Genomic DNA, 22,814 nt, shown 5'->3' on the forward strand with positions numbered 1-22,814 from the left:
ATTAAGGCTCCGGGGTTACTTGTTAAAAGCTGCGACTCGTATAACAATCCCCTCTTCCGCATGCTCTATGTTGATATAATATTTGGATAAATAATTCTATCTTTTTTTCTATACATGCTTGCATTTTTCGAACCTGGAAGAGTGATGCATGTTGTTGTCATTGGTGATCTGTTGTCCTTTAGCACAGGTTACATTTGAAGTACTTTTAGCATTAGAAATATTAGTAGGAGGAACTCTGATAGTGAGTCTTCGGTCTGTGTCCCAGGAGCGAGTGAGCACACTTAAACTACTGTTTTCACTCTGCGCTTCACTAGTACCAACACCAGCACCACGGTACTCATCGTGTATGAATCCCTCATTGTTCACTCCTTGATTGATTACCCGTGTCACTTCTTCGCGGCTATTTTCCACACCTGTATCATCTTGCCCTTCTCCTTCCGAGGGCGAGAGATAGTCACGGGAGTTACTCTGACCGATACCAGTTTTGGTTTGGTCCTGAAAGTTAAATCACCATCTGCGAGAGAGTTGAGTCTAGCAAAAGTACATGTTCCATTGAGAAAAAACGAAGCTGTTATTATAGGGCTGAAATGGTCGTTAATATTCCATGCAAGTCTCATAATGAATGATACATATCTTTGTGCTGTCCTGACAAGTAAAATTCAAATTCATAGCATGGCCTTTTCATATTTTTTGGTCAACCATGGTCCTTTGATAATTAAATGTAAACTTGAGAGAAAACAGTGAGGTATAATTCGTGGTCAGATCGCGTGAAGATATCTGTTCAATAGTGAGGTTAAATTTCTATTTCACAGACTGAGGAAGCAATCATCTTCTCATGGTCCAAGTAAACGTCTTTTTATGAGTTAAACAATTTTTCAAAAATTTTGTGATTAAAAGTTTTTCAGAAATTGACCTTATATGGTTCGAGCAAATATATGATCAAGATTTTTTCAATTGGATTAAAAATTAACATTCGCCAGATAACTATGTCAAGTCGATTTAAAAGCGACTCCTGGTACTTTTCAGGTTTAATTTCTGTTAGCCTCATATTTTCTAATTTGGACTAGGAACCTGCAGTGAGGCAACTACTGATAAAAAATTATATGACCACGTTCAAACCATGGTAATACCATGACTTGTTAAATACCATAGCAACTAATCCTCCAGAAACAATTGATAAGCTTACAAAAAAGAACATTTAGACGAAGCCGACTGAGGTGAAAAACAGCTGAAAAAGCACGAGGAAGAAAAACCAAAAATCAGCTAAGCAATTTTAATAAAAATTTAAAGATTTGTTGAGTAAATCAGCTGAAAACTGTATTTTTGTTTAATATAGGCAGATTTCGTATGCCATAACAAAGGATTAGCATTTTTAGGAGTGAAATGTGAAAATAAACGTTCTCCCATTTTTCACTTTCACAAAGACAAATCATACATATCGCTTTTCGGTCAAACAAATGTTCAGAATCAGGTCCCGTCATCGGCGCAAAAAAATTGAATCTGATCCACAAAAAATTTGGGTCGCAAAAGCACAGGCAAGAGGTACAAGACCTCATAGAGAAATATAGACTGTGGGCAGATTTGTGCTGGGCTAAAAAATTTCAGAAGCCACTAACTCACATGCTACAGAACATGAAAACATGAAAACAAATCTACAATTCATCTCGTTATCTTAATGAGACACTTTTTTTGCTCTCAATTCTGGACAATTAAAAATAAGCAAACTTTTTTGATGAAGAATACAAGAGGAATTGCAATGCAACTCAAGTAAGTGTAATCAGAGCGGACTTGACTCTAAGCATTTTGGTGCCGAAAAACTAGGACTGAAGTTTATCTAACAAATGCTGTTTTGAGTTGTGTATCTCCCTCCATCTTGGTAGATATTTCAAACGCAAATCTGCTACGGAGATTTAATTTTCAAGAAATCTATATAATTTTTATCCATATTGCAAATATTTGCAGATAATTTTCTTTATTTTGTATTTTTAAGACCCATTTAGTCGGACGCGGATCGATACTTTTAGGTTTTCGTAGACTAAACTAAAAAAGGAGGAAAATTTGCTCTGCTTTGCTCCGTATTTAGTTTCTTATTTTGAGATAATACAAAAAAGAAATTTGTATTAAACTCGAGGTATTCAGTCAGCTAAATTTGAATAGAAAAGCAGTAACCGAACAACCCGGGTCGAGATGTCACCGCTAAAAATTGCTAAAATATGTAAGAATTGCGGTGAATTTTAGAAAAAAACGTGTAAGATTTGCTCTCAATGCGGTAAATGCGGTGAAAAAAACTTTCAAGAGGTGAAATATTTGTTTACCGCTTATGCAGTGAAAAAAAATTGACAGCTAAAATTGCAATTTTTACAGAAATTCACCCCTAAATTTACCGTCAATCTTACAAAGTTTCACCATTGGAATAGTTGTATGAAAATGCAAGAATAGCGCTGAATAATCAGCAACATCGTAATATTAAAAAAGATATAATACTATAATGTATGTCAAAATTTTTGAAAATAAAATTAAATTGCCACCTTACCAGTCAAAAATTATACTAAAATAGGAACGTTATCACACACACAAGCACACGCATGCATCTTAGTTCATATCAGGATTGCATCTTACAATAAGTGACTCTCCAAATTTTTATGAAAAAATCTAAAAACAAAGGAATAAAAGTCGTGCCTCGCAGAAATCTAAGCTACTATGAAATTTAAAAAACCGTAAAAACACACCATTTCAGAATACAGCGCATCTTACAAGTCAAACAATATTGCCCGGTAGTGGTTGTCTAATTAATTAGACAACCACTTCCAGGCAATAATGTTTGAATTGTAAGTTACGCTGTTGTCTGTAATGGTTTGTTGACATTTGTTTTTACGGTCTCATTGTTTTCATAGTATCATTGACTTCTGCTAGCCACAAATTTTATTGTTTTTTTAAGATTTTTTTATAAAAATTTTGAGTGTCACATTGCAAGAGTAATTGTTACATTTTGAGAGTCACATGCAATCTAAGATGCAAGCATGTGTTTGTGTGTAAGATAACATTCATATTTTAGTATAATATTTAATTGATAAGGTTGCAATTTGATTTTAAATCTAAAATTTCTTACATTAGGTTGGAAATTTTACTTCCCGTACATATCAATAAGACTTCTCGTACGTGTCTGTGCGTCGCTCACTTTGTTTCCAAACATACAACTCAAGGTTGAAAAAAAAGCTTTCATTTCTGTCAGACAAATTGATGAGAGTAAACGAAGGCAATTTGTATGAATTGAAGAAAATTACTAATAATGATTGATATCTTTGATAAAAACTTTATTTTGATGAATACCTTCGAATACAGCCGTCCTTCTTCTGCAGTATAAAACGATATCTTTACTAAACACTCTAGAAATATAAGTCTCAAGTGTTTTGAAAGCTCCCATCGCACACACATACACACACACACACACACACACACACAGAGAGAGAGAGAGAAAAAGACACACACACAAACACTAAAGACAACACAAACTCACAAACACACACACAAACAAACGCAAACCACGACACAAAAATAGTTTAATTTTTTTAAATTCCATTTTGGTTATTGGCTTTTTATCAAGGATCATCACCATTCAATTAGGTTCTTCGTGAATTTCATAAAATGAAAACAAAGCATTCCCCATTAGGGTAGTAAAATTGAAAATCGTAATTATAACAAAACTTGATATGAAATTTTTGATATTTTCCAAAAAAAACTGTCACTTTTTATTTTTCATGACCATATTGGGCCAATCAAGTTAGAGAAATCTGGGTTAATATACGGATTTCATAAACATAATTTGTTCATGAAATATCATAGAATTGTTGTTCAGGCTGCAAAAATTGGACAAAATCAGTTCGAAGAGAAATATCAAAATACAGAAATGACGAAAAATATTTTATTCTATTTTCAGACTCGTGACTCAATAATTCTTAAATTCTTTTGCTCTACATCATGCTAGGCTCTACATCATACTGCTCTACATCATACTACATCATACTATTTTGATTAGCTATCAAATCTAATAGATAAAAAAGTGAACAGTAGAACAGCACACAAAAGCAAGATTCAAGAATTCATTAAAACTTTTCAAAAACTGACAATAAATCACTTAATAAGAACGCTAGGTAAAAGTTGAATTCAATAAATTAGGAAAATTATGCTGTCCTGATTGGCCAATGGGAACTTTTATTGCCGAGACTGGACGATGGGACAACAAGAAAAAAAAATGGAAACAAGCAAGACTAACAAACTTTCAATTTCTAAACATAGTGTCAAAACGATGAAAACAATAGCTAAACAAAAAGATTGCTAAATTTTCTAAACAAAGAGTGAAAAGTATGAAGACGATTGATATGAACCCAAGGAACTATCTAAATCCACTTATCTTTCGTTAGTAGCCGACAAAACCTGTTACTAATGTGTCTAAATGATGAGGGAGCAAAAACAACCAACTTTTGCAAAACTTCAACAATAATTAGCTAAGATTTGAAAGCAAATAGTCAGAAAGTCACAGACAGCATTAACAATGGAGTAAAACAATTGTTTTGATTAATTAAAAACTTCACTATCAACAGATGAGATCAGTCATTAATGAGATTAATTGAAAAGACAGCAACAAGAACAATAAACATAGGCAAAGATCAAAAATTCACTAACGTTTTTCAAATCCAATAGACGAATTGAGCTTAAACGATTAATTTGATTCCTTTAAGCATTTTTTGAAACCGATGACATCTGTCATTACTGAGATTAAGAGTTAAGGCAAAAAAGTGAACAACCAATACAAGCAAAAATGAGAAAGAACAATCAGCGTTAAAGTCGAAGAAAACATTACTTTTGAACAGAACCAAATGAATGCGTTTTTTCAATTAGCAAGTGCAACCAATGACACCTGTCCCTCTTAAGAATTAATTGATAAAACGGCAAAAGCTACAACAAACACTCGCACAACTCTTAGAATAAATACAGTTAAATTTAAAAAAAGACTAGCAGAGCAGTCAAAAAATAAGATTGATACATTTTCGTATAATTGGCATGCAATGAGACTTATCATTGTTGATACTAAGCGATAACATAACATAACATAACAGAAGGTGCCAAAAATCAAATAATCACAAATGTTCTAAAACAACGAATAGTGTCAATGTTTTTAAAGGCGTTAGTTGGCGTCAATAAACTGAAGACATCTAAATTGAGTACAATTAGAAGACATAAGTATCATTTTAATAGCTCTCAAGAGAATCAACAGTAAAAATGAAGTCAATTTGAAACACGTGAAAAAAGTTCTTCCCAAAGTCCAAAATTATGATACAAAAACCTCATTCGAACCCTATTCAATTCTTTGCTTTCTTTACTAGTTCAACGTAATTAAATTTTGGTTACCTTAATTTTAATTGCAAGCACCTTAATTTTAGTTCCAAGTGTCGTAAAAAAAGCAAAAAAAGTGTAAACAGGTGTTTAAAAAAAACAGCGGGCCTAAACAATCCATATAACTCTGTTCGATAAGGGAAAACGTTAGTTTGTATGCAAATGATTAAGGAGCGGAAAACAAAAAGTGGGAACAATTCAATTGCAAAACCATGTTTTTTACAAGATAACATTTTTTTAAATTTTTTGATCAAAAGGTTTAAATTGTTTAGTTTTAAGATCCAAAAAGTATACAATTAATCGTGAAAATGAAAAAGCTCCTTTCAAGTTAAAACTTAAACATCAAGTTGAAGGAAAATGGCTGCAAGCCATTTCCTTGATCACGATTATTATTGAAAGAACAGAAAAAGAATGAAAAAATTGATTTTTGTTCAAAAATATGTTGACGTGCAAATTATTTTCATGTAATTCAGTAGTTAACCTTAGTCCCGTTCTATATTTTTGGGATACAGGGGCTACAACAAGTATGGGAAAAGGTAACTAAAAGTTTTAAGAAAAAAGTTTGTATAAAAAAGTTTATAAAAAAGTTTATAAAAGTTTAGCATCTAAAATTTGGCTTCATTGATTTACGCCTATCTCATTCTTGATTTGCCTGTGATTGCTCTGTTCAGTTTGGATTACTTTTTTAGCAGCTATTGTTTCAAAAACTTTTTGAGCAGAAAGAGAGTAGGATGAAACTAGACTTTTGAAATCAAATAGATTTAACTAAAATATTGATAAAGCTGTGACTCACGGTAAAGCGAAACAATTTTTCATTATTTTTATTCAACAAAGTACAGATAACATGGCAGAACAAGTCCTGAAGTCCAATTGAAGGAACCGAAGTCACTAATGATCTGACAAATAAAATCTTCCAGCAATATCACAAAACTAGTTCAAATGAAAACATTTCTTCAAACAACATCAAACTGACACAGTCTGCAAAGTACTTGGCCCTATGTGCGCAAAAAGAACAAAAAATCTGAAACCAAACAAATTTTTTTCCAACACCTGTCGTTTTAATAATCACTAACAAAAACAAAATTTTAAAAAAAATTTGACTCTATTCACCCTAAGAATGAATACACAAATCATCAACCTTATGGAATTCAATGTTAAACAAAAGCAGAAAGAGACAAAAATAAGGAATTTGAGAAAAATTTGATTATTTTAAAAGCAAGCGTTATCACAATAAAAAAGCACATAACTCATGCTAGAATCTTCAACTAAAGAATACAATAAAGATTGAAAGTCATAAAAAATCTTTTAACAATTCTAATAGCGCGAAAATTAACAAAAGATCTACAAAAGAGCAAGATTTAAATTTTCACTCAAACATTTCCAAAAACAGATGATAACTTAATCAATAAAACGAAGAGTAAAAGTTGAAGCCAATATTTAACAAAATTATGCGCTGATAGATCAATGAGAACCGACTTTTTGTGGATAAGCGGTAAGACCCCAAGTAAAATAACAAAAATATGCAAGACTAACAACTAAACTTTCAATTTCTTTACGTAGTTTCAAAACCATGAAAATGAGTGCTATGAACTGAGGTAGCTAAAAAAAATTTTAAACTTCATTAGTTGCCAACAGAACCTGCTATTAACGCGTCTGAATGATTAGGGAACAAAAACAACCACATTTTGCAAAAACTCGCGGAAGCGTTTTCAAATGAAATAGTGAAAGAGTCACAGAAAGAATTAGCAATGGAATGAAACAGTTGTCCTGATCAACTTCCTTATCAACCGATGAGACCAATCATTAATGAGATTAACTGATGAGACAGCAACAAGAACAATAAAAACAGGCAAAGCTCAAAAAATTACTGTTATTCAAAAGGCTATAGAATTATTGAAATAAAAAGATTAATTTTATTCCCTTAGACCTCTCATTAATGATACTGAAGTGAAAGACATCAAAGTGAACAATAAAACAAGCGAAAACGATCAAAAACAATTATTGTTTAAGTCACAGAAAACAATAGCCCTGATCAGAATCAGTCCAACGGATTATTTCAATTTCCAACAACAACCTATGATACTGGTCCTTAGTAACATTAAATGATAACTTAACAATAATTACAACCAATACAAACAGAACTCAAAAACTTCGCTTAAATTTTTTGAGAATAAATCGTGTCAAGTTCATGATAACCACTAACAGTGAACTTCAAATCAAGTTGGGTACATTTCCGGACGGATCATTGGCATGCAAATAAAAACTTTATTTTTGACATTAAGGTAATACATAATATAAAAAATAATGAAAAGATTACAAAAATTGTAAAATCACTAACATTGTACGACAAGAAATAGTGTCAATGTTAATAAAAGCGTAAGATGACGTCCATCAAATCTAGCACATTAAAATGGGTAACATTAGAAGACTTATGTAACGTGTTCATAGCTAGAAAAAGAAGAAACACTGAAAACAGAAGTCAAATTGAATCACGTGAAAAAAATCCCTCTGAAAAACCAAAATTTTTTGTCCAAATACCAATTTTGGAAACCACTTTAAAAGTAGTTGTAATAAAAAACCACTTATCAAACCTACTCGCTTCTTCGCTCCCTATAATACCTCAGCGTATTAAAATTCGGCACCCTAATTTTAGTTCCAAATGTCGTAAAAAACCGACAAAAAATGTAATCAGATATAAAAAAAAAGCAAGTGCACCACGACAATCCATAAAATTAAGACTGTAAAACATTAGGGCCACAATTAAAACTGATTAAAATAGTGGGGGCTATTGATAAAAATTACTACAATTTTTTTGTTTTCTAATTTTAATTTCCACGCCAGCTGTCACCCCATAACCCGACCGATGTTTTTTTTTGTTTTAAATTTTTGTCGTTCGAAATTTTAAGAACTTCCCCGTTTTTAAATCTCTGTAAAAACAAAATTTTTTATATAAAACAAAACTAGATTCTTAAAGCTACAAAATGGTGTTCTTGTTTTTTTCACAACGATGCGTGAACAAAAAGTGAAAATTTGACTGAAGAAAGAAAGACAGCCTCCTATATATATTACCCATTTTGAAAAAAATGTTGGAAAAATTGGACTCTGTTGTACGCTCTGATTGGAATTGGACTTTTGAACCATTGCAGACGTGAGTTTTTTTCCGTGTGGAATTTTTTTACTTCTTTAATTTCATTTGGCCGATTTATCTGCAGACAAAAATTTCATTATCAAATTTTGCTCGAACGTTATTTTACACCGTACATTCATCTGTACTTTACTACACTGAAACCTCGTCTAATCAAAGTGAATCTTTTCGAGGCAATCATTGCTATGGCAATCTTTGATTCAAGTTTTCAATTCAGTCTAAAAAATATGTGAAATTAATAATAAACTTCAAATTTTTCCATTTTTCCCTGCTGTAATCAACTTTTAACTCAGTACCATTGCAATATCATTGCTATAATAAGACCAAATCAATCTTTGCCTGTACTCTATTTGTTTAAAATTTATTTGCTGAATTTATATGATTTTTGAGGAATCGCATAAAGTTCAGAGAAAATAAATGAAATAATAAGTTTCAAAAGCTTTTTTCTAAAAATTTCTCCAAAAGCCATTTCAAGATGTGAAGAACCGAAATTATCAATCCAACCAGCGGAATTATTAATAGAACAGATCTATTCTGTTTCGGCCCCCCAGTGTTTTTTATGACCCCCAGTTGCAAATTTTATGTTGTTATATAGCACGTTTCTATGTAAGAAAATAGCACGTGCGCCTGGGGGTCATAAAAAATTTATTCTCACTAAGCTGGGGGGGGGGGCGAAACAGAATAGATCCAATAGAACTTGCGGACTATTATTCGCGCTTATGATTCTAATAATCTATCGTGTGGAAGAGTAGAAATATGTAGCGTCATATTTCTACTACTACAGTAACCCTGAAATTTTTTTAGAGAAGAGCTGCTATTTACATGTTGTCCTCGTAGAAGTGGAGTGTCTGGTATGTGTAGAGAATTACAAGAGGCAAATGAGGTCCATGACTTTGAGGGGTGACTAATGGGCTGTGCATTCACCAGAGTCAGTCTGCATCTACCGCACACCTGTAAGGCATTAGCCCCCAATGAGCACTGATGTAAGTTCCCCAATCAAGTAAATTGCTTAAAAAATTACGCGGGAAAAAGATGAATTATCTTAAAACCCCCTCAAAAACAAGCGCTGATTGTGCTGAATTAGCACTGAAAAAATAATATTCCATGTTCAGTTGGCGCATTCAACGCTTTTCCTGCATAAATTTCAGGTTTTTCTGATAAATTTCATCACTTTTTCTCTGGATGGGTATTTTACTCTGAAATTTTGCCAATTCCGTTTGATTTTTAATTTGAGTGCTTTTCAGTGCTGACCCACAAAAGTAAACGACATTTAGTTCAATCCAGATAGGACTTTCGCACAGTTTAGTTTATATTTTGACAATCAGAAAAGTGCGGATGCTTAATAGGGACTTGGGTTAAACATGAAGAATCTGAACTTGCCGAAAAACTGAAAACTCCAACCTCGACACCAACACAACATAAAAAAGTACTTTAATTTTATCTGAATTGATATCTTGAAATTAAATTCCAGTGACCAGAGTTCAACTTACATGGCCGCTGTTAGGGTGTTTGCAGTTGCACAAGAGGAGAGTTGGCTCTAGGGACGCAGTGGTCGAGGACATAGGTGAATAGTTGGGACCCGCTGTTCCCATTTCAACACCCACACCTCCCAGACCCATACTTACACCCACACGAGGACTGAAACAATTCAGGCCTCCACTTAATCAAAAGACAATGAAATATCAATAATATGTGAGAAAAGCCCGTATGCTTGACTCAAAATAATAGTCTATGAAAGATCTTTTGCTCGACCTGAGCTTAGGTTGACCAAAATGGGATGCCGGATTTTGCTCGACCTAACATTGTCAAACTGGACCAGAAAACTATGTGTATTTTAACGTGTGCGTATTAAGCGGGTACGAGTTTACGATTTTACAAAAACTTGACGAAGTGGTCGTAATTAAAAAAGCAATGTGCTGTTTTAAATAGCAGAAATAATATTTTCGATGACCGGAATCAATAAAAAACGACACAGAAATCATGGCTATTAAGTTTATGATGCAATTGCTATACATCTTAGCTCCGTTCAAGCACTTGGATTCGCAATTGTAGCAGATGAAATGCTGAATGTACACCTTCAGCCAATCAGAGACTGAGAAGACTCTATTCTCTTTTATATAGCGCTTCCATGCCTGATTTTAGTCGGTCTAATAGATAGTTGCACTATATGTGTATACCATTGACTCCGGTGTTATATTATATTACCACCGTACTAATTGAAGTTTATCGTCGTCAGTGTTTTATAGAGTCGGTTAGTCAGAGATATTTAGGTATCTCTTCGCGCGCAGAAATAAGTAGGCCTAACTCTTTATATTTTATGGCTATAAAAAGAGCCCAACTAGGGTCTGCCTTACAATATAGCCTGCATGTGACAATTGATTAAATATCACGTCGATTTTACTTGTTTTTTGCAAAACTATAAGTAACTGATTTCTAAGTGGGGACTGATGCAACTCTAGCTTTGCCTTGCAGGTAGATGCACTCGCTGATAGGTATTGCTTATAGCTGCATGCACATGGGTATTAAAAATAAAACAATCTAGGCAAAAAAAAACCCTAACAAATCATTTAAATGAATTATGACAGGATCATACTCGATCATTGTGGCATTGAATAGACCACTCTAGAAGGAAAACCACTACCATGCTCAAACCATGAATGACATAAACTCGTTTTGAACAAATAATCGAACTGAGTATTATAATCAGTTTTGAAACTCGCCCATACTGCACTTTTATATATATATATATATATATATATATATATATATATATATGTATATATATATATATATATATATATATATATATATATATATATAAGCTTGAGATATAAGCCTGAGCTTCATATTGAATACTTGAGCTTTCTTTTTTTAGATAGAAATATTTTTTGTCATTTTGTAACAAAGTTAGCAAAATAACAAGTTTTTGAGGAATGACTTTTGTTCTGAAATTAAAAACTACAATATTAAAATTAACATCAGTTTGTCAATAGCCTACTATTCAATCTTTTTTTGAATGTCGACATGTTGAAATTAAAAACAAATCTGTGCAGTTTTTCTATTTTTAAACCAGACGTTTGTCCTTGCGAGTTATTGAGACGGTCCCTGCTCTAAACGTATCCAAAACATTATGCCCAGCTGAAAGGGACTATTACAAATTTGTTGCATTTTACAGAGACCTTATCAACGTAAACGTTTTTTAACTTCTATCATTTCAAGCGAATTTTTTCACATCACCCCTCCTTCAATTGTTCAATACTACTAGTTTCAACGCATTTTTTTGGTCAACCCCCACAGTCAAATAATCAGAACTTACTCCGGTCTTTCCCATTATAGCCCCCCCCCCCCAGCTTAGTGGTCAGATAACCTATAATGGAGGCTATAATTTCATGGGGGCTATATTGGGAAAGACCCACTTACTCAAGTTAATAAATGCCTATAGTTCAGAATGGTACAGACGATATAATCAATCAACGTTTTTTACTTTGGGAATTTCATTTCTGATTAATCTACCTGGGTTTATCACGACAAATATCATCTCATTAACTAAGTTTTATTTCATTAGCATGAGAAATTTCGGAACTTTTCCGTTTATTCCCCCCCAGTAAGTTATGCACCCTCCAGTACGTTATGCACGTGCGTCTGTGGGGTGCAAATAATATGCACCCACTAAGCGGTTGTCACAAACGGAAAAGATACGAATTTTCATAATTTTACAAAGTTTTATTCATCTCATTAACAAAGTTCATCTCATTAACAAAGTTTCCTTGCTGATTTATATTCAATCTTGTGTGGTTGTGCTCTGTGGTTATCGTATTTGTAATTTTAATGTGAGGTCGTATTTGGTTTTCAAATAAATTTGATTTTTATTTAGGATCTTTCTGTTTTTTTCCGCATAAGTTTCTTTATATGAATTGAGGATCTTTTCCGTTTGTGCCCCCCCCCCCCAGCTTAGTGGGCGCATATTATTTGCACCCCCCAGACGCACGTGCAATATTTTTACATAGTGATTTACTATGTAATGGCACGTGCTCTGTAACTGGGGGGCGCATAACGTACTGGGGGGGCACAAACGGAAAAGAACCTGAATTGATAACCAATTTGCGGGTTTTTCCCATTACAGTCCCCTTAGTCGTTAGATAACTTATAGCCCCCAATCATGATAAATATACCACAATGAGGGTTATAATTTCGTGGCAGGCTATAATGGGAAAAACACCGATTTGCTAGAGCAATTTTTTGACAACTTCCAAAGGCAAGCATGAATTTCATAAATTATAACTTACCTCGTAATTACATAGCTTGGGTAACCTCTATTTGAAATTGATATGATTTGCTTCTCGATTAGGATTTCTAGGTGAGTGCATAGGTCATTTTCCATTTTTCCATATCTTTGGGCTCTTGTTTTTACTCAATTTTGTTCTTTTTTATCTTTTCCGTTTGTGCCCCCCCCCAGTACGTTATGCTCCCCCCAGTGACAGAGCACGTGTCATTACATAGTAAATCATTATGTAAAAATATTGCACGTGCGTCTGGGGGTTGCAAATAATATGCACCCACTAAGCTGGGGGGGGGCATAAACGGAAAAGATCCTTTTTTTTTAATTTTTTGGCAACTTGATGAAATTGTTTTTTCTCATTTATACATTATTTATTTTTTATTAGTCGATTTACGAGAAAAAAAAGTTAGAGTTGAATTAATGTCTGCCGTTTCGTTTGTTCGAGTGCTCATTCGAATGAAATAAAAAAAAATCATCTCACCGGTATGAGCCTTATTGGGGTCTTGCCCATAATAGCCCCCCATGAAATTATAGCCCCACATTAAATTATAGCTCCCCATAATGGTATTAATACCATGATTGGGGGGTATAGGTTATCAGACCACTAAGCTGGGGGGGCTATAATTGGGAAAGACCCCATTTTGTATAGACATTTGGGCTACTTTTTTAGAGGCAGTCTATCTCTGCTTCAATTGGGAGACAGTTGAGACAATATTGCGGATAACCGAGGTTGGAACATTATGTTCACTCTGTTAACATTATGAGCCTCCTTGTTAACACAGTTGCTATATATAACAACACTTAATTTGTGAGGGGGCATAAAAGACTCTAAGGAGCCAAAAGATAACAGATCCTAAATAGTATACTAATGAGGAAAGCGAAACATATTGAATGCTGAATAGGTTTATCGGGCCTTTCTCATTTTAATTTTAGCCCCCCCCCCCCACCACCACCAGCTTAATGGTTATACATCGTTTTTTTTGAAGGGGGACAAAAAAGTTGTGAAATTGGATCCTACTACGCAGCCGCAAGAAGTAATTTCGTTGGTTTCCAGTTTGCAATAGAGTTTTATTATTAAGCATCTGGATCTTCATTCTGAAGTGGAAAAACAAGATCAATAATTTTTCATCCCCTTCTCACCCCTCGCCCTCAATTACTCTGTGTTATGCTCCTGATAAACGCCAGAAGGTCTCAGTGACTTCAATTTGTAGCTGGGGGTCATGAAAAATAATGGTGTGGTTGGAGGAGGGGCGGGGGGATTTGGATTTGTTTCAACTATGCACCGTCACGCATATTTAATTATCTATCTGTCAAGAATTATCAAGATCTTATCAAGTCATGCCAAAAAAATTTCTTGACATATCTTGATAAGATCTTGTCGAGATCATATCAAGGTGTTCCAAGAAATATTTGTCTATCAAGATCTTGGCAAGATGTTTCAAGTTTCGCAAGAGTTATCAAGGTCTTGCATGACATTGCAAGGTGCATCAAGTTTCGTTTCACTGGGCCCCTCTTGAGAAAAACAGATCATTATTTACCTGTAATCAGTTGAGTGCATCCAGTAAAACTTGCAGCACTTCGAACCCTTTCATCTGATGGTGCCGGTTGATAGCAAATGACAGTAATCAAATGTATAGCAATGTTCGCGAAACGTTATTATTCTCATATAACCAGGTTATTTTTTTTAAAAGAAACTATTATAAAAACTTATCTGATTGAACTTCTGAAAACAAACTCTTAAGAGCACGTGCTGAAAAAAATTGAGCCTGTCCACTAGCTCATCATTATAAGAAAAGTTGGGTCTTTCCCATTATAGCCCCCGATATAAATCATAGCCCCCCCCCCCTTTTACGGTATAAACAAGATAATTGGGGGAGGGGTTCGGTATACGTTAATTGCCCGCTAATGCCCACTGGGGGGCCATAATGGGAAAGACCTGGAAAGTTTTGTGGAGTCTTTCCCAGTATAGCTCCCCCTGAAGCTATAGCCCCCCATTATGGAATAATTACCATCGTTACGTGCCCAATATACGAAAGGGCTAATTTCGAAAAATTTTCCATTTTTGTGATAATAAAACCATTTTGAGCAAGTAATTAGCTAGAACTGTACTGCCTGAGTTTTATTAATAATTAGTTAAGATCAAAGACTTAAAAGTTCTCATGAACAACGCCGCGGTCACATGGCGCTATAACCAATGCTACTATACCCGATTTATTCCCCTTGATATTTTCTATCAATAATCCGATTACAAATTAGCATTCGGTATTGCAAGCATATTTTCTCATAATTATAAGCTGATAATTTAATCCCATGGTTGGTTGAGATAGTTTCATATCAACTCCCACGTGTCACTGAGGAATAGGCGTAGCCTGCGATTCATGGCCAAATGCACTATCTAAATATTATGCTGGATAATGTTTCTGGTAGTTTCAACATTAGGATTTGTTGGATTTTTCCGTTTGTGCCCCCCGCTTAGTGGGTGCACTTAGTGTGCAACCCCAGAAACTCGTGCCACATTTTTACGTAAAAATTTACTATGTAAACGCACGTGCTCGGTAATTGGGGGTGCATAACATACTGGGTGCACAAACGGAAACGATCCAAATTGTCACATTAGGTATATTGTCATTGGATATTTTTTGCTGACGCCGAACAGCGCTATGGGTACAAAACCAACAATTGTCGGATCTATTCTGTTTCCCCCCCCCCCCCCCCCAGTGTTTTTTATGACCCCCAGGTTACTAATTATATGTTGTTAGATAGGACGTTAATAGCAGTTGCGCCTGGGAGTCATAAAAAATTATGCTACCTAAGCTTGGGGGGGGGGGACAGAATTGGTCCCAATTGTCTTCTCAATCTACAATTAGTATCCAGAAGGACATTTCTGAAATTTATCACCAATTAAGCTTCCTTTCATTTCGGAAAAGAGATAATATATCCCGAGGAAAGTCGTAGTTTTGAGCAAATTTCAACCAAATTAGCCCAGTGTCACTCGTCTTCACAAAACTCTAACTTCAAAACATGGGTTGTGAAAAATCCCGCAAATCCCGCGAGATGACCACGTAATGATTGGCCACGTAAGGATGGTTGACGGAATGTGAGATTAACACTAAGCTAGAGGGGGGAGGGCTATAATAGGAAAGACACGTTCGTTGTTTAGATCTGAGCTCAAATTCATTATTTTTCCCCCTAAATCCTAATGGGGAAGGGCTGCAATTTTATAGATGTAGGAGGTGTTACGATGAGAAAAATGCAAAAATTCTTTTTAAATGTGTATGATCGATATTTTCCTATTAACTCTGCAGCAGGATTTGAATCCCCAACTATAATTTTTCTTACACTACACTAGTTTTTAGTAAACCATTTTGTGTTTAGAAGGGATTAATTTCAATATATTGATATACATATTTTCATTAAATTCTCTCCCAGTTGGTGGCGAAAATTTATACTGGATATATATATATATATATATATATATATATATATATATATATATGTATAAATATTATATATATATATAAATATACACACACACACATATATATATATATATATATATATATATATATATATATATATATATATATATATTTATACTTACAGATACATTTTTATATATAAGTAGTAAGTAAATACTGTCTCAAGAGAGGGGGGTGTTATCCTACGATACCTAAACATGGGATAAGGGGGGTTATCCTAGACGGAAAGGGATTAACTTTCATTCTTTACCAGATGTGATTATGTAAGAATATTTCCGAGGCGGCAAACTTGTTTTCGGTCAAACAGCCAACTTTGTTCTAAATTCAATTTCGTTCCGATAAGAGCTGCAAGTGAACAATTTATTGAAACGTATTTTAGCACTCATAAACACAAAATTTACACGGTTAGGAATTGAAAAGGCGCAGTTTGGGCAGTTAGGCACAAGTTTATTGTCTGCGCGCAACTTTAAATGCTGGTTCTTCTTCTTCATAACCACTACTACTTTCACTGCACTCATTAGCTTCATAATTAATGAATGGGTTAGGGGAGGAAGAGCTGGAGCTGGTGGTAGCATCAAAATCTACAATATCATCGCTATCAATATCGTCCTCGTTAATAATACTTGTCATTGCAAATCCCGGGTCAGGTGTTTCCCATTCCTCCGGGCTTTCACTTGTTGTTCTATCCGGCACAACAAAACTATAATTATGGTCCCAGTTTGGACTCAAATCTAGGAGAAGGTGAGCATAATTTTCCACATTTTCGTAGTCCCACTCTACTTCATCGCTATCTCAAGAAAAATCTTCGAATCGGCAGTGATCAATTCTTTAGTGGCCAAATGGTAGTGTTTTAATTCCCCCGTTAAAAATGTGGCGTTTATTATCAAAGGCAGAGAGACATATTTTATTTGTTGAAACTGTTTGTAGAACATGCTTTTCCGAAACAATCCTTGTATTTTCAGCGCGCAGTGTACTACCAGTCACAAGTGTAGTATTATAGTCTGCAAGTCGAAGCAAATTTTGGGCTGCTCTGGTTATTCCTTTGGCGGACATTTTACGGTTACCTATGAAAAGAAAAAAAGCAGTCAAATCATGACAATCATACAAGGTTAGTTGTTACTTTGTTAGTTTTTTCTTGAATCAATAAACATAAAATACTCAACAGCGGAAGTAATGCTGTACAGCTTTGGCTTCAGACATATAAACTGTTTTATATAATCCCCAGCAAAGTCGTCTTTGAATTTTAGGACGACGCGTTTATTTTCTTCGCTGTAGAGTTTGTGATCTTCTGGGTAATTTGAGAAGTCAAACTGATCAAGAACATTGCTCTCCTCCAGTTCACGGTAGAGATCTTCACAATTGATCCGGTATAGCAAGCTATCAGTATCACTATAGAGTAATCGACAGTCAAATGAAGATCGCATTGTTCCATAGTGAAACTGATACATGTAGTATTTCGCTAGATCATGTATTGTGGCCCCTACTATAGTTGGTGTATCCCAGTAGATTTTTCTTTGGCGGGAGGAGAGAGCTGCCATGTTCTCGCCAAACACTTTGAACTTATCAAACTCAAACCTGCTTACTATGGTTAGAGTTCGTCTTGCGTCTCTCGTAAGCTCGATTTTCTTCCGTCGACGTTTTGATTCTCAGTTTTTTCCATAAACGGCGTTGTTCATTAGTTTATAGAAATTCTCCTCAAATTTATTCGAAGCCGCTTGTCTCTTCTCACTGTTCAGGGTTATATAGGATGTTAGCCAATTGTTTTGAGTAAACTGTAGCACACGATGCATTTTCCTAACCACTAATCCCAAGTTAACATACAGTTTCAACAGCTTGTAATGCAGCACATAATAATCTTTGTCGAAAAAAGTCTGCAACAGTTTTGGAACTTTAGAGGGGGGTAAGTTATGACTCTCTTGCAAATTTACTTGGTAGTCGCTGAGCCAGTCATCCTCAACAATATTTTTTGATGGTGCGAGGGGGAAGTCCTGATGGTAATCGTGTAGACTCGCTGGATAATGCAAATCGTCTTCCACGAAGTAACGGACAGGGTTATGATCAGGACAGTTTAGCATCTCAGCCAGTGTAATATCAGAATTTAGCGTAAAATCTGACTGAGGGAGTTTTTCATTCTGCATGACGCCATCGTATAGGTTATTGGCGTCCACGCAGAAGCCAAATGTAGAGGGTTGTGAAGAGTCCTAATCTGGCAAAAATTTTTTATTTGCTGTAAACTTTCTCATCTCGTAGACTAGACATACTCCCTCCCCCTCGTACTGCGCCTTCTATATCATATCGAGGTGCTCGCGTTCTTTAAGCAATTCGACTTCTGCCTTGCATATTCTCAATGATGCTTCCTTAGTCATATTTGGCAGTGTGTAAAAGTGCATGCAGTCGAGTTTGTAGGTGGATAAACTGAGCTCTCTGTGGAACTCACAAACGCATGCGAGAAGAGCGCAATCGGTTTTCAGGTATACATCGTGGTAGTCTTGTAGAGTTTCACAATTCAGAGTGTTCCACATCGTCTTGGCATGGTTCAAGTTTTCTTGAGTTATTGTTACTGCGTTTCCTTCTAAAGTGTTACGCCATTCATTAAGTGGCGGTAGGCATTTTACGCTGAACTTTTCTCGACCGCTAATATATAAATAGGGGTAATATCCTTTTTGCTGGAGGAGCTTCAATTCTGTTGAAGTTAGGTTAGGAAAGACAGAAGCAAGTATTCCAAAACGATCTCTTGGTAAAATGTCAACCAACTTTTCGAGAGACGAATGCATCATTTTGAATGAATCAATAAACCTCAGATTTTCATACTTTTTGATCACTTTTCCATCATCTAGGGTTATGGTCTCCACGAGCACTCCAAAGTTCATGGAAATGTATTTTTCATCAGTAGATGGAATTACACTTACAGTGGTTGTTGGCTCACAAGATTGCAGGGATAAACAAATGTGATGAAGATCATAATTTTGTATATTATGTCCCACCACAGGGGTAAAGTTGACGTTCCTTCGTGCACGGTTGCATTTTTCATGAGCCCAGCCAAGAAATTGTCCGCTGTAGTGGCAGTGATCCAGATCAATTGACAACTGTTCATCATTATCGTCAAAGGGTTCGTTACATATCCAACAATCCCTAGCGGCACTTTTCGGATACTGGCTACGGTCACCTCTGAAGAAAGGAAAAGCTATTTGCGTTTGTATATATCCTAAGCTAGTGTGTGTTACATGTTTACAAATTTAGTAATGCAATCTTCAGAGCTGTCCACCTGGAAGAAGATGGGTTTTGTTGAGTTGTGATCAATTACTGCAAGTGAAAACCCACAGGGCTCGTGTTTTTCAATAACTTTGGTGTATGCGTTGTTCCCATGGCGCGTGCATCCTGCTACTGGACACGAGAAGGATTCGAATTCAAAGTAAATGACTAATGGAACAAACCAGGTAGCAGCCAAGTTTTTGAATTTATATACATTTTTTCCCGGAGCTGGTATTCGAACAACAGCCGGCGCATTTTCGCAGCAGGTTTCCATATGTTCGGTAAGCTTTGCAAGGCCTTCTTCACACAACCAGAAACAATTCCGGCAATTATGAAACGCAAAGCGGAATTTGGTATTTCGGAGTTGACAGAAAACTTTAACCAAGTTGGTAATCAATACATAATGGTAACAGTCAGCTTCGTATATAAGCAATAGATCCATTGTGAAGTTTGAGACAAACTTTGACAACCTGAGTGGAAATAAGTCTCTACCATCATAACCGAAAACGTTGATTCGAACTTCAATGAGATTTTCGAACTGATTGGTGTCTTCTAGCCCCATGGGCATATCGAAGTGTCCAGTTGGTTGATGAAGGTTGGCTTGCTTGTAAGTTTCGGGTGAAGTTTTGTCTGTGTTGTAGTTCCTTGCTGGTCGATCTAAGCTAATTTTGTTGTGCATATGATATGCAGCAATATAACAGTAAAGGAAGCAATTTGCGTCCTCATAGTTACGAATATTTAGTAAACCGCGGCAGTTTTGTAATCTTGAAGGTAATGCAATGAAAGAAGAGCCGGTTATAGGTCGGTAGCGGGCAAAGTTCACAGTTACTTTGATAACTTTCTCAAGCACCCAACCAATACCATTAGAGGCAAATGTCATTGGCACTATCATCATTTTCTTGACCATTGTCCAGAAGGTCTCACTGCTAAGTCCCTGACTGTAAACGGGTGTCATGAGCGAATTTGCATAAATTTCAATAAGTGCATAAATTTGCATAAATTTCAATAAGTGCTCTCCTCAAATTTATTCGAAGCCGCTTGTCTCTTCTCACTGTTCAGGGTTATATAGGATGTTAGCCAATTGTTTTGAGTAAACTGTAGCACACGATGCATTTTCCTAACCACTAATCCCAAGTTAACATACAGTTTCAACAGCTTGTAATGCAGCACATAATAATCTTTGTCGAAAAAAGTCTGCAACAGTTTTGGAACTTTAGAGGGGGGTAAGTTATGACTCTCTTGCAAATTTACTTGGTAGTCGCTGAGCCAGTCATCCTCAACAATATTTTTTGATGGTGCGAGGGGGAAGTCCTGATGGTAATCGTGTAGACTCGCTGGATAATGCAAATCGTCTTCCACGAAGTAACCGACAGGGTTATGATCAGGACAGTTTAGTATCTCAGCCAGTGTAATATCAGAATTTATCGTAAAATCTGACTGAGGGAGTTTTTCATTCTGCATGACGCCATCGTATAGGTTATTGGCGTCCACGCAGAAGCCAAATGTAGAGGGTTGTGAAGAGTCCTAATCTGGCAAAAATTTATTATTTGCTGTAAACTTTCTCATCTCGTAGACTAGACATACTCCCTCCCCCTCGTACTGCGCCTTCTATATCATATCGAGGTGCTCGCGTTCTTTAAGCAATTCGACTTCTGCTTTGCATATTCTCAATGATGCTTCCTTAGTCATATTTGGCAGTGTGTAAAAGTGCATGCAGTCGAGTTTGTAGGTGGATAAACTGAGCTCTCTGTGGAACTCACAAACGCATGCGAGAAGAGCGCAATCGGTTTTCAGGTATACATCGTGGTAGTCTTGTAGAGTTTCACAATTCAGAGTGTTCCACATCGTCTTGGCATGGTTCAAGTTTTCTTGAGTTATTGTTACTGCGTTTCCTTCTAAAGTGTTACGCCATTCATTAAGTGGCGGTAGGCATTTTTCGCTGAACTTTTCTCGACCGCTAATATATAAATAGGGGTAATATCCTTTTTGCTGGAGGAGCTTCAATTCTGTTGAAGTTAGGTTAGGAAAGACAGAAGCAAGTATTCCAAAACGATCTCTTGGTAAAATGTCAACCAACTTTTCGAGAGACGAATGCATCATTTTGAATGAATCAATAAACCTCAGATTTTCATACTTTTTGATCACTTTTCCATCATCTAGGGTTATGGTCTCCACGAGCACTCCAAAGTTCATGGAAATGTATTTTTCATCAGTAGATGGAATTACACTTACAGTGGTTGTTGGCTCACAAGATTGCAGGGATAAACAAATGTGATGAAGATCATAATTTTGTATATTATGTCCCACCACAGGGGTAAAGTTGACGTTCCTTCGTGCACGGTTGCATTTTTCATGAGCCCAGCCAAGAAGTTGTCCGCTGTAGTGGCAGTGATCCAGATCAATTGACAACTGTTCATCATTATCGTCAAAGGGTTCGTTACATATCCAACAATCCCTAGCGGCACTTTTCGGATACTGGCTACGGTCACCTCTGAAGAAAGGAAAAGCTATTTGCGTTTGTATATATCCTAAGCTAGTGTGTGTTACATGTTTACAAATTTAGTAATGCAATCTTCAGAGCTGTCCACCTGGAAGAAGATGGGTTTTGTTGAGTTGTGATCAATTACTGCAAGTGAAAACCCACAGGGCTCGTGTTTTTCAATAACTTTGGTGTATGCGTTGTTCCCATGGCGCGTGCATCCTGCTACTGGACACGAGAAGGATTCGAATTCAAATTAAATGACTAATGGAACAAACCAGGTAGCAGCCAAGTTTTTGAATTTATATACATTTTTTCCCGGAGCTGGTATTCGAACAACAGCCGGCGCATTTTCGCAGCAGGTTTCCATATGTTCGGTAAGCTTTGCAAGGCCTTCTTCACACAACCAGAAACAATTCCGGCAATTATGAAACGCAAAGCGGAATTTGGTATTTCGGAGTTGACAGAAAACTTTAAGCAAGTTGGTAATCAATACATAATGGTAACAGTCAGCTTCTTATAAAAGCAATAGATCCATTGTGAAGTTTGAGACAAACTTTGACAACCTGAGTGGAAATAAGTCTCTACCATCATAACCGAAAACGTTGATTCGAACTTCAATGAGATTTTCGAACTGATTGGTGTCTTCTAGCCCCATGGGCATATCGAAGTGTCCAGTTGGTTGATGAAGGTTGGCTTGCTTGTAAGATTCGGGTGAAGTTTTGTCTGTGTTGTAGTTCCTTGCTGGTCGATCTAAGCTAATTTTGTTGTGCATATGATATGCAG

At 35.8% G+C, this 22,814-nt stretch overlaps 1 protein-coding gene across 1 annotated transcript; it reads right to left on the minus strand.

The window, feature by feature from the left end:
• Nucleotides 1–133: 133 nt before the first annotated feature.
• On the minus strand, nt 134–14,529 carry LOC142355365 (uncharacterized; the record flags this gene model as incomplete). Its single annotated transcript, XM_075407564.1, has 4 exons — nt 14,357–14,529; nt 10,030–10,177; nt 9,362–9,490; nt 134–495 (listed from the first exon to the last, which is right to left on the minus strand). Coding segments are annotated over exons 1-4 (659 nt in total), but the record flags the coding sequence as incomplete, so codon positions are not given.
• Nucleotides 14,530–22,814: the final 8,285 nt, after the last annotated feature.

Source organism: Convolutriloba macropyga, unplaced genomic scaffold (genome assembly GCF_964194025.1).
Source record: "Convolutriloba macropyga unplaced genomic scaffold, txConMacr16.3 SCAFFOLD_2274, whole genome shotgun sequence".
NCBI lineage: Eukaryota > Metazoa > Xenacoelomorpha > Acoela > Convolutidae > Convolutriloba > Convolutriloba macropyga.